General features: G+C 42.5%; 2 protein-coding genes across 2 annotated transcripts; both read right to left on the bottom strand.

Annotated features, from left to right (window-relative positions):
* Window positions 1–2,670: 2,670 nt before the first annotated feature.
* LOC117651479 lies at window positions 2,671–5,450 on the bottom strand. Its single transcript, XM_034395509.1, has 2 exons — window positions 5,300–5,450; window positions 2,671–3,019 (listed from the first exon to the last, which is right to left on the bottom strand). Exons 1-2 carry the CDS (start codon window positions 5,342–5,344, stop codon window positions 2,735–2,737), a joined length of 330 nt encoding a protein of 109 aa, XP_034251400.1. The 5' UTR covers window positions 5,345–5,450; the 3' UTR covers window positions 2,671–2,734.
* A 2,571-nt stretch (window positions 5,451–8,021) lies between these two features.
* Window positions 8,022–9,709, bottom strand: LOC117651478. Its single transcript, XM_034395508.1, has 2 exons — window positions 9,575–9,709; window positions 8,022–8,370 (listed from the first exon to the last, which is right to left on the bottom strand). The coding sequence occupies exons 1-2, from the start codon at window positions 9,617–9,619 to the stop codon at window positions 8,086–8,088; spliced, it is 330 nt and encodes a 109-aa protein (XP_034251399.1). The 5' UTR covers window positions 9,620–9,709; the 3' UTR covers window positions 8,022–8,085.
* Between the last annotated feature and the right edge of the window lie 7,853 nt (window positions 9,710–17,562).

Raw genomic sequence — 17,562 nt, forward strand, 5'->3', positions numbered from 1 at the left:
AACATAAAAAGATAACGACAGGAGCGTTAAGACAGCTTAGCAGTTAACGAAAACATGTCCGACATTTCTATGCGTTACAGACGTTATACGTGAGTAAAACATGCGTTACATGGGCAGGTAGGGTTCCATAAACACAGCACTTTCAGCATGATGCAAATTTCTTCGAACTTTTCTGTGATGATCTTCGCCATAACGTGTAATTAGCTGCTGTATCGAAGAACTTCACAATTTTCATAGTAAAAGTCTGTGGTTTATATGTCCCGATTTTTGTGGCAGAAATGTGCAACGACCATTGCGGCATTAATAGAAACCAAAAATCACTGCCCCTGAAAAGCAATGATTCTTGCACACTAAATGTTATGTACAATTTTGTGCGAGATATCACAGTTTTTTGTGCACACGAAATTTTCGTACAATTTTCGTACGAAAAACTGCACATGTTTCGCTATTTCTGAACAAAATTGTACAAAATGTTGTACAAATTTGTACGAAAAGTTCGTGTGCACAAAACGCTGTGATGTCTCGTACAAAATTTGTACCAAAACATTTAGTGTGTGGGAATCACACTTTGGTTATAATTGTGACGAAAGTGTATCAAGAAAGTGTCAAATTTTGACAGACTCTCTGAACTTGAAATGTTGAGGTTCAATGGCCTTTGATTTTAATTTTCGTGACAGAATTCCACCAGGGAGGCGGTAGCAGACTTTCGAAAAATAGTCAAAACGAACCCATTGACACGAAGGCTCGCTGAAGGCAGCGCCGCTGGCCAAGGTATATCCTGAACAGAAGTGGCAAGCCCTGTGAGAACTCACGCACATGGTGTTGCCCACACGGAAAGAGAGTCCGTGACCATGTCATATGATGTTAATGGCGTAGGACCTCACAAGCAGAAAAAAAAATTGTGTAACAGCTTTAACGGTAGCGTCCCAGCAGTCATAGTGGGGGAAGCGGCAATGAAGGGAAGGGGACTGAGCAGCTCGTAGCACGTGGCACAGAGGTGCCAAGCCTACTGCGTAACTTCCGTATTTATTTTCTATTCCCGTTTGCAGTTTGTATGGATCACATGCCGTGAAAGCGGGAAATATGGACCACCCCTCTGAACTGCAAAAACTTCTTTTGTTGTGATTTTTAAGTTAATTTGCCGTAAAATGTGATACATATTGCTATTTATGTATTCTAGCAAACTTTTTTTAATTAAAAATGCTTTTAAACAAAAAAATGTTTTTTTAAATACATATTTCCTTCCTGCCGCCAATCCTTCCTTTTTTGGGGGCCACTGGCCAAATTTCCCGACGGGGCCAAATGACACCAGTTCGGCCCTGCATTAGTAAGTGTGTACTTAGTGGACAGTTAGGTTTGTAGTGTTGGTCAACCATTGCACCGTAGAGTGCGACTGACAACTTGGTGCTAAGTTAGCACCTCTAGGAGTGGTCTCTTTTAGCACTGCGACAGTGTGAAGCTCGCACCACTGGCAGCCTGCAACTTTTAAGTGGGCATTTAAGGGGCGAGAAACGTCATTTTCCGTCAAAAAATCAGATTTTCGTTAGTGAGTTTCTTGAATTCTTTGTGTCGAGCCCTTGAATTGGGTTGCTGGCGAAATTCAAAACCGTTTGGCCACAGGATGAATTTTGTAATTTATTTTCCACGCGATAGGTTAGACCGTTCAAACTTTGAAGCCATTTCGCTTAATGGCAATATTTTGGGTCTTGCGCGCACGATTTAAGCCAGACCGTTGATTATTTAGGCTTCATAATTTTTCCAATGTTTCATCTCCATAAGGCCGTTACTGTGAACTGGGATATCTTCAGTAGGACAAGCGGAAGTGGCCGAAAACAATTATTGAAATGTTTAAATTTCAAAACTTTTTTTGGGACACCTAAAAATGTAAGTTTCAGGCACTTAGGTACCACCTATTTCAATTATCCTAGTTCAATCTACAGTGCCAGGAGTCCTTTTGAAGGAGAAACAAAGACATCTATGATACGATGCTGCATTCTCTAAAAATCATGCGCGCGGTGAATTTTTGGCGTATTTTCGAGGTTTAGCAGAAAAATTACAGATCCTAGGTTATAAAGCCTAGAGTCAAACATTTTTTTTTTTCAAAATGAACCTCAGAGAACCAGCTTTTTATTGGAAAACCCCACTAACCTTCAAATTTATTGAAAAGAGTTTTCATGAAAGCCTGAAATTTGCTAAAATAACGGTGTCAAAGACGAATCTTCCCCCCTAAGATGGCTAAAAGCCGTGCTTCGCCCTTGTAAGTAGGCATAAAGTGCTACTCTACAAATCCAAAAGTGTACATTGTATGCTCTCCCTGGAGCATGCCTGCAAGCACGCTCTAGCTAGCGCATGCCTGCCAAGCATGCACTTACTAGTGCATACATGCCAAGTACACGCTTACTGAAGCATGCGTCTGGTGCATAAGGGATAGGGAGTGGTCTGCATCAGGAAGCGTGTACATGGCATGTATGCACTAGTAAGTGCATGCTTGGCAGGCATGCGCTAGGAAGAGCGTGCTTGTAGGCATGCTCCAGGTAGAGCGTACAATGCATGCTTTTGGATTTGTAGAGTACTTTGCCTCTCCCTAAGGTCGCCTCCGGATCCGCCACTGTATTCAAGGGTGTGCCCCTTCGGACAGCAGGGACAATGGCGCAATGAATGTTGGGAATGTTGGATTCAAAGGGCAAGGCGTTTATTCGTTGCATTCCCTCACGCCGGCGGCACGGACTGCTTCTTAGTGCCCCTTCTTCTTGGGCTTCTTCTGGCTGGTGCTGGCTGCTCCGCCGGAGCTGGGCTGGCCGCGCCGACCGTTGGGCGAGGGATCCCTGGCTGCCTCTCCCGTGGACCAAGTGCCAGTGGTCCTTTGGCCCGACTTCGGGTCGTGGGTGAAGTGGATCTCCATGCCGCTGTCCTTGACGGTCTTCCGCTCGGTGGGGCTGTTGGGTCTCTTGAACCATCCGTTGCCGGAGCGCTTCACCAAGAGGTGGGGCTGCTCCTCCTCGGCGTGGACCAGCACGGCCTGCGGAGCAAAACCGTCATCCACTTCACTGTTGTTCAACGAACGTGAACAGGAGGATTAAGGGGGCTCATACAAGTTAAAAGCACTTTTTTTAAAAAAATTTTGATGTAGACGGATTAAGATTTTACAATTTCTGTCTTAAAATCCTTTTAGATAATTGAGTAAGCTTCATTTTGGCTTAAGGGAAAGTGACTTCGGACATTTTTTGGAGATTTAGTCGAAACGTTTAAAATTTGGCTTCTCGTAAGATTTTTGTTCGCATACTTGCTCAGATCTGTGGGGGAAAAATCAGGGAGACTCATCCCCAGTAGTGTCATAGAATTGACTACAATGGGCTTTATATCTGCAATAGTTTTCAAAAAAAAAAATAAAAACAATTTTTTGTTGAAAAATTTGTTTAAAAAATTGTTAAAAAAATTGTTTTTATTTTTTTTCTTGAAAACTATTGCAGATATAAAGCCCATTGTAGTCAATTCTATGACACTACTGGGGATGAGTCTCCCTGATTTTTCCCCCACAGATCTGAGCAAGTATGCGAACAAAATCTTACGAGAAGCCAAATTTTAAACGTTTCGACTAAATCTCCAAAAAATGTCCGAAGTCACTTTCCCTTAAGCCAAAATGAAGCTTACTCAATTATCTAAAAGGATTTTAAGACAGAAATTGTAAAATCTTAATCCGTCTACATCAAAATTTTTTTTTAAAAAAGTGCTTTTAACTTGTATGAGCCCCCTTAAGAAAACTCGAGAACGAAACGTTCTTTGTTGTTGTTTTTAGGCACGAAGTAGCCTTATAGTATACCCAGGATTCAGCCGGCCCGAGATTTAATTTGTGTGGCCCTTTATGCATTTCGGAAATTTTCTATACGATTGTAATGAGACTTTGCAGACTTGTAGAACTTTATACGCTGATTCTCATGCTGAAGTCTGGTTAAAAAGTTAACGGCCAATTTTGAGAAATTTGCTGTCAAAATCGCCGTTTCCATGGCAAAACTCGACTCGTCAAAGGAAAAAAAAGAGAGTGGGGGGGAGTCCGAGCCGGGGCGGACCAATAGCCGAGCTTCTTTTTGGGTCTGTACAGCTTACTTCAAAAGCTGAAATAGCACGTTCGAAATGAAAAATTTCTTTGACTGCAGGTAGACAAGATACAACAATAGAATTGGTGTCGGTTCGAACGCAGTTTTTCGGGTAGAACTATCCAATAATACTTCTTGATCGGAGTGTTTTTGGACATGCGCAGTAGGTTTGCAACCTGTTGGACAGTTTAACCAACTGTAGCATTTGAAAATCTGTATTAATTTTGCTCTCTTTTTTGTTTTTCTTTGTTTCCTGCTTATGAAAATTCATATAAAACAAATTTTCAATTTTTATGTGATGACTTTGTAAAAAAAATTTAACAGAAAAATAGCAAAACAAAAGTTTTTTTTTGCTGGGGTGACCCTAAGAACCGCCCGGTGGCAGCAAATCCGATCCGAGCCCCGGGGGCGCTGCTGCAGGTGCATCATGGTCTACATGGGGTCAAGGAGGATTTCGGCAACGGATACAGCTAGGAGGGCATGTAGGGGTATTTTTGGAATCGGGGCGACGAGACAAAACCAACGGTGCCAGTTTCAAGCGAATCGGAGAAGTTTGGACCCGGGTTCAAATCCCAGTGGGGTATATTTTGAACATTCTTTTTATTCGAGTTTTTGCATTGTTTCTAATGTTTTTGAGGGCGCTGATGACGAAAATAACATCTATTTTGACCCCAGACTCAGGTTCAAACCCGTCAGGGTTGAACAAATGCGAAATTCGCACATTTGTTAATGTACGGGACGGGCCAAAGTTGCCGATGTATATCGCTACTTTTCCTGTTATTTGATACCGGTTCCACTGGTTCCTCAAAGAAACACACTGCCTTTTGGATGGCACGTTATTTACGGGACGAAACATTACTGCCCATTAAGTGCTCCGAATTCTTTGTTTCGGACCCGTAATCGGTGGTAATGCACTGTACCGCCAATAATTGTAAATTTGTCGCGTAAACAAGCGGCAATCTTTGCACCGCTTTCAAATATCGATAATCATTTTTCCGCTTCCACGGCAAAAGCATAACGTGGGATTCCCAGGCGACTTCTAGAAAATAAACCCATTTTTCCAGGGTCGTGGGGGAAACTGCGATCGAAATGGTTCAAAGCGCGTATCGTAAGCTCGGGATCATGTGACACATGCGGCGAAGATTCTTGCAAGCGTTCCCAAGCATTGGGATCACCTGTATGACCGGTAACCCCTGTGGACTCACCGCGAGGCACGCCAGCGCGAAGACTGAGAGCAGTTGGAAGTTCATGGTGCAGTATGCCGTCTGAGGTTCAGTCGTTCCTTTTATACGGGATCAGGGCACGCTTCGGGACGGACTCGTGCAGCACGATGACGCCTTCCGAGGAGGTAAACAAGAAAAAGAGTCACGAGTTTTCGGTAAAAGCGCTGCTGACTAGCGGAATCGACTATCTTTATGAACTCAATTTACTGGTGGCCAACGAATGTCACGTCCCTAAAGTCACGTTTTTTTTTGCGCGTGAAAACTACGATGTTAGCTGCGACAAACATAAAAATTACGAGCAAACGAATGCAAAACTCCATACTGCTGTGCCACATTACTTTGGGTTTGGCACGAACGGTGTCATACCCAACGGTGTCTAGAGATGTGGGTCATTCTACAGAAATGTTACAATTTGATGTCCCTGCCCCTTTGTGACGAAACGGTTCGTCCTAGGAAGACGCGGTTTGCGCAATGAGATGGTGATTTTTGTCCTTCAAAATGATCCACTATTGAGCGATTCTCACGTTTCAGCATTAAAACTGCCCCTCCATTGTTGCTGTGGTTGGATTGTTTGGCATGCTTTTAAAGGCTGCAGTTGTCTTGTCATGTTTTCCTTAATTCTGTAGAACAGTTCTTACTCACAACGTAAAAACAGCACGATGGTTGGTTTGACAAACTTTATAAACTCGGGAGGGGTGATTTCGGAACGCGGGAGACTTTCGTTTAGCGAACATGAGCACAGTAAGCAACTGTAAGTCGCGAGATGGAGGGAGGTGGTCATGATGTTAACTGAATCAGGTTTGACCAGAACTATTTTCTATTGGTTAGTTTGAATTTAGCGCATGCGCACTTTGAAATTTTTGGATTTTCTCATCATTGAACAGTTGTCACTGGCACGGTCCAATACATGGCTATTTCAAAATAGCCAAATGTGAAAATGGGAACACCTTGCAATGCGATTAGCATTGGAATTTTTTTTCTTTGACGAGTCGAGTTTTGCCATGGAAACGGCGATTTTGACAGCAAATTTCTCAAAATTGGTCGTTTACTTTTTAACCACATTTCATCATCAGAATCAGCGTTCAAAGTTCTACTAGTCTGCAAAATCTCATTAAAATCCTATAGAAAATTTCCAAAATGCATAAAGGGCAACACGAATTGAATCTCCCGCCAGCTGAACCCTCGGTATACTATAGGGCTACTTCGTGCCTAACTAGTTACAGAATTCGAAAGGGGAGGTCAGGATCTAGGTCAAGAGGTATGCGCGAAACATGTGTGACAAAATTTTAGCGTTAAAATCGGATGTTGAAAGGTGTCCAATTTTTGACGCCAACGTTAAAACTAAAATTTATAAAAAAAAAAAACACGAGAAAACGTACACTTTGCGTGGGTCTACGCGACGCTGCGTTCCTTCCGTCGGCTCTTAAAGATTCTTTATAAATTTTGTGAGACGGAACAATAGCTGTACCGGCTAGACAAAGGTCTTAAGGGGGCAGTAGCGTCATTTGCACGTGTTTTGACGATTTTCGAACCTCCTGTTTAGACGTTAATATAAAGATAAGTATGAATGCCAGAGACAAACGGCAGGCACCATTTGAAAGATAAAAGTTTTACAACATTTTTAAAAAAAAAAATTTTTTTAGCATTGAATTGGATGTTTTGTGTTCTATGCAAAAAAGGTCTGTAAAATTACATGGTGTCACTGCGCGCACGATTGCAGCCAAAGTTTTTTAATTTTACCAATCGGTAAAATGCATCTGAAAAAGCATGAAATTGCCCATAAAATGACCCTTCGGTTTCAATATTGGGCAAGAAAAAAATATTGAAACGCTCATCTTCAACTTTAAAATGGAAAAGAACCACATTTTTTCTGGCCCAAAATTAAAACCCAAGGGTCATTTTATGGGCAATTTCATGCTTTTTCAGATGCATTTTAACCCATTGGTAAAAAGTTTAAAAAAAATTTGGCTGCAATCGTGCGCGCAGGGGAAACCATGTAATTTTGCAGACCATTTTTGCATAGAACACAAAACATCCTAATTCAATGCTAAAAAAAATATTTTTTTTTGAAAATGTTGTAAAAACTTTATCTTTCAAATGGTGCCTGCCGTTTGCCTCTGGCATTCATACTTATCTTTATATTTAAAGTTGAACAGGAGGTTCGAAAATCGTCCCAAAAAACTTGCAAAAGACGCTACTGCCCCCTTAAAAGGTATTTTCGTGAAAACCCAATTTCACATTTTTTGGCCGAAAACGGCCAATTTTTTCAGTATAGTCCCCCCTTAAGTTGAGCACCTAGTTCAATCTACAATGCCAGGAGTCCTTTCGAAGGAGTAACGAAGACATTTATGATATGATGCCGCATTCTCTAAAAATCATGCGCAGAAAGATTACAGATCCTAGGTTATGAGGCCTAGAAGCCTGGAATATTTTTTTTTTTATGAACATCAAAGAACCAGTTTTTTATTGGGAAACCCCACTTCCCTTTAAATTTATTGGAAAGAGTTTTTATGAAAGCCTGAAATTTGCTAAAATTACGGTGTCAAGGACGAATCTCCCCCGGCTAAAAGCCGTGCTTCGCCCCTGTAAGTAGGCAAAAAGTGCTACTGTGACTCCCAAAGGTCGCCTCCGGATCCGCCACAGTATTCAAGGGTGAACCATATTTCGGACAGCAGGGACATGGGCGCAATGAATGTTGGGAATGTTGGATTCAAAGGGCAAGGCGTTTATTCGTTGCATTCCCTCACGCCGGCGGCACGGACTGCTTCTTAGTGCCCCTTCTTCTTGGGCTTCTTCTGGCTGGTGCTGGCTGCTCCGCCGGTGCTGGGCTGGCCGCGCCGACCGTTGGGCGAGGGATCCCTGGCTGCCTCTCCCGTGGACCAAGTGCCAGTGGTCCTTTGGCCCGACTTCGGGTCGTGGGTGAAGTGGATCTCCATGCCGCTGTCCTTGACGGTCTTCCGCTCGGTGGGGCTGTTGGGTCTCTTGAACCATCCGTTGCCGGAGCGCTTCACCAAGAGGTGGGGCTGCTCCTCCTCGGCGTGGACCAGCACGGCCTGCGGAGCAAAACCGTCATCCACTTCACTGTTGTTCAACGAACGTGAACAGGAGGATTAAGAAAACTCGAGAACGAAACGTTCTTTGTTGTTGTTTTTTTTTTCGTGGCGGGTACATTTTGTTGGATTAAGGATTTTCTGAGCTAGTCTGCCACGAAGGGATGAACACTCGCGTAATACCCTGTACACAAAAACCGTGTAATACACGTGCCCGTAATGCCATTTTAGGTCTAAATGTGTCAAATTTCGGCATTTGAAGGCGGTAATTCACGTAGGCCTTAAACCAGCGTAATCACTGCAAATTAGCGGCAGGACTTCGTGCTAATATACGGCGGGAGCTTTGGTCAGACCTGAAAGTTTCGCCAAAATTTGGTCAGACAACAAAGTCTTACCACGAAATGGTCAAACACTAAAGTCTGACCACAAAATGGCGAGACTTTTGTGTCTGATCACGGCCCTTAGACCGGGACCGTCCGTCGTTTACAACCTCCAGGCCATGGTCAGACACAAAAGTCTCGCCATTTTGTGGTCAGACTTTTGTGTCTGACCATATTTTGGCGAGACTCTCAGGTCTGACCAAAACTTGACGAGACACGTATGTCTCGCGAGAAGTCTTGCCTTCAGATTTGTAGTGGTATTACGTAAACCACCTGGTTTGTACACTATTTCTTTAAATGGTTTCCCCCTCAGTCTGCCATCTTCGAACGCCCCACTAAAACTTGATACTCCTTTTCATACTTTATTCAAACTAAACAAGAACTTAACTCTTTCAAATTGTTTTGCAAAAATTTCATTTTTTGCAGGTTTTTATCTGCTTTCCAACCCTCTCTTTTCCGGGTTTAGGTTATCTCAAACAATTTTGGAGAACATAGGCGAACTTATAAGCGATTTCGGCCGACATCAGTAGCGATATCCTGCGAGAGAACTGGGTCCCAGTCATTTCTCAGTAGGGATCGAGAAGGTCATCATCCATGTAGCCTTAGTTTCACTAGGTTCGGGGGCTGTCGCTTTTTTGACACCGGTTCCACTGGCTCCTCAAAGAAACACACTGCCTTTTGGATGGCACGTTATTTACGGGACGAAACATTACTGCCGATTACGTGCTCCGAATTCTTTGTTTCGGACCCGTAATCGGTGGTAATGCACTGTACCGCCAATAATTGTAAATTTGTCGCTTAACAAGCGGTAATCTTTGTGGACTCACCGCGAGGCACGCCAGCGCGAAGACTGAGAGCAGTTGGAAGTTCATGGTGCAGTGTGCCGTCTGAGGTTCAGTCTTTCCTTTTATACGGGATCAGGGCACGCTTCGGGACGGACTCGTGCAGCGCGATGACGCCTTCCGAGGAGGTAAACAAGAAAAAGAGTCACGAGTTTTCGGTAAAAGCACTGCTGACTAGCAGAATCGACTATCTTTATGAACTCAATTTACTGGTGGCCAACGAATGTAACGTCCCTACACTCTCAATCTTCTATAGATTTTTTATTCTATATTATGAAAATTTTTTTCTGTGGCTTAGTGATTTTAGAGCGTAACTATAATATAGTAAAAAATCACGGTATTTTGCTGAAAAAAATCTCTGTGAGCTGCAGATAATTTCATGAAGGAAAATACAGTATTACAGACAAATATTTACTGCAGCAATAGTAATTTAATATCATCAGTGGACAGATACGAGAAAAAATGTCAATGACAACAGAATATATTGTCTGTGCATACAGTAAAACTATTCTACAACAACAGTGAAAATTCTTTGTGATGCACAGAAAAGTTAGTCTGTAAGTCTACAGAAAAATATTTTTGGAATTGTTTGGGAACTTCGATAGTGCTAAAATGGGTTCAATAACTTCTTTATTTCCCATCCAAACCTATGTCATGCCTTGACATTTTTTGTTCGCCTTGTCAATACAAATCAATTGCTGCAAATAAATGCCCATTTAGGCCACTTAAATTAACTCATTAATCTTTTACCGTGGTACACGCAGTATAATTTCACTATAAGTACCACATTACTTTTCCCATAATCTACAGTAAAAAATACTATATTCATGAAAAATGTTTACTGCATTCACACAGTTATTTTTCTCTGTAGGTTTTTACTGTGCTTTACAGAAGATAAAGTCAATAAAAGGTTTTCAGTTAGTTTGCTGTATATTTTTACTACGGCTGATCGTAAATTTCACTGTGACTACAGTAAATTTCTTTTTACTATAGATATATTGGAAAAAAAGTCCATAGAGATGCTGAGAGTGTAAAGTCACGTTTTTTTTTGCGCGTGAAAACTGCGATGTCAGCTGCGACAAACATAAAAATTACGAGCAAACGAATGTAAAACTCCATACTGCTTTGCCACATTACTTTCGGTATGGCACGAACGGTGTCGTACCCAACGTTGTCCAGAGATGTGCGAAAGGTTCGGAATCGAATCGAATCAGCTCTGATTCGATTTGACTCGCTCACGGGAAAATTGCTTAAAATCCGAACTACCCGAAAAGTTCGAGTGAAGAGTGATTCGCCTTCGAATCGTCGGTCCGTACCCCTTCCCGTTTGAATCGCGCGCTGCACACCCGCCAGCTAATGACAGACAGCTAAAGACATAATTATGATATGTCCAACTAATATTTGTGTTGCATTCCTCTTATTGCGCCGCACACATCCTATTTACTCCAATTTCCGTGACGTAAAGCAATCCTTTAATTTTGGCTTGAGATTCGGATTCGATTCGAAAAACAGGGCCAATAATTCGATTCAAGAAAAAAGATGCAGATTCGTTTCGATTCGGGGATTTTTTTAAAATTTTTTTCACGATTCGGTTTGAGGGAGAAAAACCTGATTCGCGCATGTCTAACGGTGTCCGGTGTGAAGGGAACGAATGGCTGTACAAACTAAATGTTTTAGTACAAATTTTGTGCGAGACATCACAGTTTTTTGTGCACACGAACTTTTCGTACAAATTTGTACAATATTCTGTACAATTTTGTACAAAAATGGCGAAAAATGTGCAGTTTTTCGTACGAAAATTGATCCAGGAAGCGGAAGAAGGGGATAACTCCATTTTGACCATTTTTCAGGAGCAACAAAAAACTGTTAGCAGGAAAATCTCAAACTGAACAAAGGAATGTTATAGATGATAACAAGTTCAAAAAATGTAACTTAAATTTTGAGATGAACATGAGGAGTGTCAGGTCACTGCGTATAGGATATCTGTGACTTGTCACTTTCCGCTAAAATGGGAAACAGATTCATCTCAACTTATATTTCTTAAACGAAGTGGACTTTGGAGACATGTCAAGCGGAACTATAGTCAGCAGAGTGTGTTGGTTCCTCTGGTGCATTTTTTGGACTTAGCTCTTTTTTCCACTAAAGTTCTTAAAATTAAAGGAGGGTAAGTTGACTTGATTCTTTTTACAATGTATACATAAAAACACAAGTTGAGTTATCTCCTATCAACAATATGTTGAACGGAGTCATGTTGACTTTGGTTGAGATGATTCCATTTTCCGCTAAATTGAGAGTGTAAAAGGGGTCAAGTTGAGTTACATCTCTTTTCGAAGTGGATTTTCTCTTTAACTGCTAGGAATTGAGTCAAATAATTTGGTGCAATGATGCAAACCATTCTAAGGCACAACGACATAATAAAAACTCAATTTGGAGATAAGTCAAATTATTCCCTTCTTCCGCTTCCTGGATCAATTTCGTGTGCACAAAAAAACTGTGATGTCTTGTACAAAATTGTACATACACTGCAAACCTAACTGTCTACTAAGTACACACTTACAAATGCGTGCTTGCAAGTACACACTTACAAACGCATGCTTGGCTAAGTACACACTTACAAATGCATGCTTGCAAGTACACACTTACAAACGCATGCTTGACGCCGTATAACTCCATGCGTCAAGCATGCGTTTGTAAGTGTGTACTTGCAAGCATGCATTTGTAAGTGTGTACTTGGCCAAGCATGCGTTTGTAAGTGTGTACTTGCAAGCATGCATTTGTAAGTGTGTACTAAGTAGACAGTTAGGTTTGTAGTGTAACATTTAGTGTGTAGAAAATGTCCACTAAAGTTATGTCCATACAGAAATAATGTCCGGTGAAGAAATATGTCAATGTCCGGTGAAGAAGTATGTCCGTGTGGAAAGAATGCCATCGAATCATTTGGCCGCATTTTCAAGGGACCAACTGTCTCTCTATCCATAGTGACATAAATAAACGAAGTCCGTTCTCAATTACTTGTATTTGGCAGGCTTCTAAATGGCATTTAGCATTTAACAAACATTGGCTTGTCATATGACAATCGCGTGCATGGCCAGACAATCCGGCTGCACCTTGATGTTGTATGCAATTGGCTCAAGGAACCTTGAATTCCTGCCCCCTTCCATTGTAACCCTCATAGCTATTGACATAAATCGTGCGTTGGTAAATCTCGTTCTGAACCACGGGCTGTTTGACATTTGTTTACCCACCCAACCCTAACCTGACCAAGTATTTGGTTGAAATCATGTTTCTCAGACCGCCACTCATACTACGATGAACTTCTCCATAAGTTACACTCTAAAAAATAATGGCATTTCTACTACACCGTCGTATGGTTAAAGTACCAACTTCGGTATGGGAAATGACAATCCTATACATGATTTGGAAAATTCCTATGCTTTTCGTTCTTTTGCCAATGCGGTGTAGTAAAAATCCGAACCGAGTATAGGAATTTGATTTCCTGTACTCGTGATCGGTTTTTTGCCACACTTTTTAGTAGAAATCCTATTACTTCAGGCCGTTGTATAGTGCTTTTCCTACAACGCATTAGTAAGAATCCCAAACATTTCTGAAAAATCTTTGGAGGAGAGAGGGGAACAAAACGGATATTCAATATTGGTAACAGGCTGCACAAGGACCAAGGCGGCAAAACTGCCCAGAGGAAAGTAAACAAAAGCTCATGTGTGTCAAACCGTTGTATAGAAATTGGCACTGTAGACGATTCGTTAACACTGGTTTAAAGTGATTTTGTATCTTGTTCTGCCCCATTATCTCATATGGTTTTGGATTATTTCGACTTCTTCAGTAAAACTTGAAATGGGTAAGTCTCTGAAAGTCGCGGAAACTCTGAGAACTATTTATGTTAATGAACCATGGTTTTAAATCCTTGCGAAATTTTACGTGATATTATAATGAGTCTGAAAATAAACGTAGCGCTCCAAAGCATTTTGACATCGTCTTTTGTTAAGTTACCTTGCAAAACGTAAACTGTGGGTTAGGGTATATGGTCCACTGTCAGCCGCCTGGCGCCAGGTTTCACAAACCTGCCGCTAGGTGGCGCTTGGAGCGCCGTGCCCGTTCACCAATAAGTATTTCCGATTTATGTTACTAAAGAAAATAATTTTCGACAACTATATCATCTGTTGCCTAAGTAAGTGTCAGCCCTAGCCGTTGGCTTTCAGTTTTAAACAAAATACTCGCGCTGCTCGCTGGGGGCTCCGCCCCCAGACCCCCGCATGTGTGGGGCGCGTACCGAAGTATTTTTAGTTAGTCCGTGGTGACCAAAGGAAAATTTTCTTATGAAGTAACTGTACTGCTTTTTGGAAGGGTCTATTTAACTGCTTTTGACCATTAATTTTTAAGGTACTATTACTGCCCAAATAGATAGCTTGTATTGGCTACTGTGGCAGTCAACGGCATTCAAGGTCCGGAAAATATTGAAGACTGCTTTGACAAGAATAAGATCTGTGTTCATTATGGTCTATGTGGCCGAAGGCCAAACTAATGGGCCTCTTTTGCGTCTTTCATTTCTGATTTCTACAGATTTCTCCGGCCAGGTTTAAGACGCAATATATTACATGGCTTTTATTGCTTGGAAACGGTTGTATTTTGTTCAGTTTAGGCCCATTTCATCGTTTTGAAGATGTTGCCGGTGACGGGAACCCGATTGCGGCACAGTTTCGGAAATGTCACGACCAGACCTACCGATGGGGCGAATAAAAATTTTTAATCGGTCGGCCCCCTTTTTTGAAGATTGAGTGGATTTTGTTGAATTTAGGCCTTTTTAAATCGTTTTTGAGGATGTTGCCGGTGACGGGGACCCGATTGGGGCCCCAGTTTCGGAAATGTCTCGAGCAGACCTACCGATGGGGCGCATGAAAATTTTCAGTCGGTCGGTCCCCTTTTTTTAAGATTGAGTGGATTTTGTTGAATTTAGGCCTATTTAATCGTTTTTGAAGATGTTGCCGGTGACGGGGACCCGATTGCGGCGCAGTTTCGGAAATGTCTCGACCGGGCCCTACCGATGGGGCGAATAAAAATTTTTAGTCGGTCGGCCCCCTTTTTTGAAGATTGAGTGGATTTTGTTGAATTTAGGCCTATTTAATCGTTTTTGAGGATGTTGCCGGTGACGGGGACCCGATTGCGGCCCAGTTTGGGAAAATGTCTCGACCGGGCCCTACCGATGGGGCGAAAAAAAATTTTTAGTCGGTCGGTCCCCTTTTTTGAAGATTGAGTGGATTTGTTGAATTTAGGCCTATTTAATCGTTTTTGAGGATGTTGCCGGTGACGGGGACCCGATTGCGGCCCAGTTTGGGAAAATGTCTCGAGCAGACCTACCGATGGGGCGAAAAAAAATTTTTCAGTCGGTCGGTCCCCTTTTTTGAAGATTGAGTGGATTTTTTTTTGAATTTAGGCCTTTTAAAATCGTTTTGAAGATGTTGCCGGTGAGGGGGACCCGATTGCGGCCCAGTTTCGGAAATGTCTCGAGCAGACCTACCGATGGGGCGCATAAAAATTTTCAGTCGGTCGGTCCCCTTTTTTGAAGATTGAGTGGATTTTGTTAAATTTTAGGCCTATTAAATCGTTTTTGAAGATGTTGCCGGTGACGGGGACCCGATTGCGGCGCAGTTTCGGAAATGTCTCGACCGGGCCCTACCGATGGGGCGAATAAAAATTTTTAGTCGGTCGGTCCCCTTTTTTGAAGATTGAGTGGATTTTATTGAATTTAGGCCTTTTAAAATCGTTTTTGAGGATGTTGCCGGTGAGGGGGACCCGATTGCGGCACAGTTTCGGAAATGTCTCGACCAAACCTACCGATGGGGCGAAAAAAAATTTTTTCAGTCGGTCGGTCCCCTTTTTTGAAGATTGAGTGGATTTTGTTGAATTTGGGCCTTTTAAAATCGTTTTTGAGGATGTTGCCGGTGACGGGGACCCGATTGCGGCACAGTTTCTGAAATGTCTCGACCAGACCTACCGATGGGGCGAATAAAAATTTTCAGTCGGTCGGCCCCCTTTTTTTGAAGATTGAGTGGATTTTGTTAAATTTTGGGGCCTATTTTATCGTTTTTGAGGATTTTGCCGGTGAGGGGGACCCGATTGCGGCACAGTTTCGGAAATGTCTCGACCAGACCTACCGAGGGGGCGAATAAAAATTTTCAGTCGGTCGGCCCCCTTTTTTTTGAAGATTGAGGGGGTTTTTTTTGAATTTAGGCCTATTTAATCGTTTTTGAGGGTGTTGCCGGTGACGGGGACCCGATTGCGGCACAGTTTCGGAAATGTCTCGACCAGACCTACCGATAGGGCGAATAAAAATTTTCAGTCGGTCGGCCCCCTTTTTTTGAAGATAGAGTGGTTTTTGTTGAATTAAGGCCTATTTTTATATATTATTATGTCGTTTTTAGGATGTTGCCAGTGACGGAGACCGGATTGCGGCACAGATTCGGAAATGTCTCGACCAGACCTACCGATGGGGCGAATAAAAATTTTTAGTCGGTCGGTCCCCTTTTTTGAAGATTGAGTAGGTTTGCTCGGAAACGGTGAGAAATTTGTTCCCCTTTTTTGTAGATAAAGTAGGTTTTCTCGGAAACGGTGAGGAATTTTCAACTTTTGGGTTTTTTCCCCAAATTTTTCCCATTAAATTTGGAATCGAAGGGAAAAAAAACCGCAAGTCTCTACGACCACTCCTTCACCCCAAACATTTCTATGAGTGAGTGAGTGAGTGAGTGAGTGAGTCAGTCAGTGAGTCAGTCGGATTGGGGCTTTATAGGTTCTTGATTCTTGATGACACTATAGTCGAGAAAAACGCATCTCCATGTTGCCACTCGCTGGCGACTGCGGTCGGCCATTAGGTTGGGTGCACGCAAGATCTTCACTAGCTACGCGGTCCACCTCGTCCAAGGGTAACCTTGACAGGTCTGAACTGTCTTCCGAGTTTGAGATTACTTCTGCTGGAGTCCTCACTCTCACTACTTCATTTTTGGTAAAGCCTTTCCCGTGAGATTGCCGCCATGTTCTTCCGAATGATGATCCACTAAAAAAGCTTTCCTATGCTTGAATAGGAGTTTCACCACCTCACGTAACGAAAATATCCCACAATTCGTATGGGATTTTTACCATACACGGTGTAGTATTTTTCCCACACCCTAATATAGTAGAAACCTAACAACATGTATAGGATTTTTGCCATATCGACATATGGTAAAATTACCATGTCCTGTGTGGGAAAAATCCTATACTGAATAGGTTAAATGCGTCCGATACTTTCATAGGATTTCTACCACAATTTTTTTTAGAGTGTAGCGTGATGCACTTCTATTAGTTTCTGGAAGTTTGAACTTTGATGCAGGGCGCAGGGCCACTAATGTCGGCCACATTCGTTCGGTACCGACAAAACCTGAGGCCATTATAAGGGGTGGTCAGTAAATTATGCATCATCTCAGCAGCAAATATCTCAGCAGAAGGATTTTTTTAGATCCTTCCGACATTTGGGATATTGTTTTACCTGTTTTACGTGGGAACTTGCAGAAAGGAGTTCAATTTTCTGACAACAATCAGATGGAAGTACGCGTCTGCGCTGACACTACACTTCAAAGGCGGGATTCCGGCCGGAGAGCCACTATTTAGGACTCGAACCGAGCGCCTGACCCCACAAATAGATTCCTCGTATGGAGAGCAATCCATTGGGGTCATACGTTCGGTTCGAGTCCCATTTAGCGACTCTAGACCTCAAAACCCGTCCGGGATTTTGGCCGCCTCCGCCGGTCTTCTGGCCCACTGTCGGTGCATTCCCTTTGCCACGTGCGGCGAGTTTGTTGGCCGCGGTATTCTGGTGTAGGTCTGGCCAGGCCAGGTGCAAGTATAGAAGGCTAAGGGGGCTTTTTATCAATGCCAGATTTGAGAAATAATCTTATCGCCTGAAATCTGGACGTCCACGTCAG

Source organism: Thrips palmi, unplaced genomic scaffold, assembly GCF_012932325.1.
Source record: "Thrips palmi isolate BJ-2018 unplaced genomic scaffold, TpBJ-2018v1 HiC_scaffold_6, whole genome shotgun sequence".
In the NCBI taxonomy this organism is placed as follows: Eukaryota; Metazoa; Arthropoda; class Insecta; order Thysanoptera; family Thripidae; genus Thrips; species Thrips palmi.

Coding starts and splice junctions, on each gene's coding strand:
- LOC117651479 (XM_034395509.1), bottom strand. CDS start 5,344: ATGAACTTCCAACTGCTCTCAGTCTTCGCGCTGGCGTGCCTCGCG. Junction 3,020..5,299: donor TCGCGCTGGCGTGCCTCGCG/GTGAGTCCACAG, acceptor TTTGCTCCGCAG/GCCGTGCTGGTCCACGCCGA.
- LOC117651478 (XM_034395508.1), bottom strand. CDS start 9,619: ATGAACTTCCAACTGCTCTCAGTCTTCGCGCTGGCGTGCCTCGCG. Junction 8,371..9,574: donor TCGCGCTGGCGTGCCTCGCG/GTGAGTCCACAA, acceptor TTTGCTCCGCAG/GCCGTGCTGGTCCACGCCGA.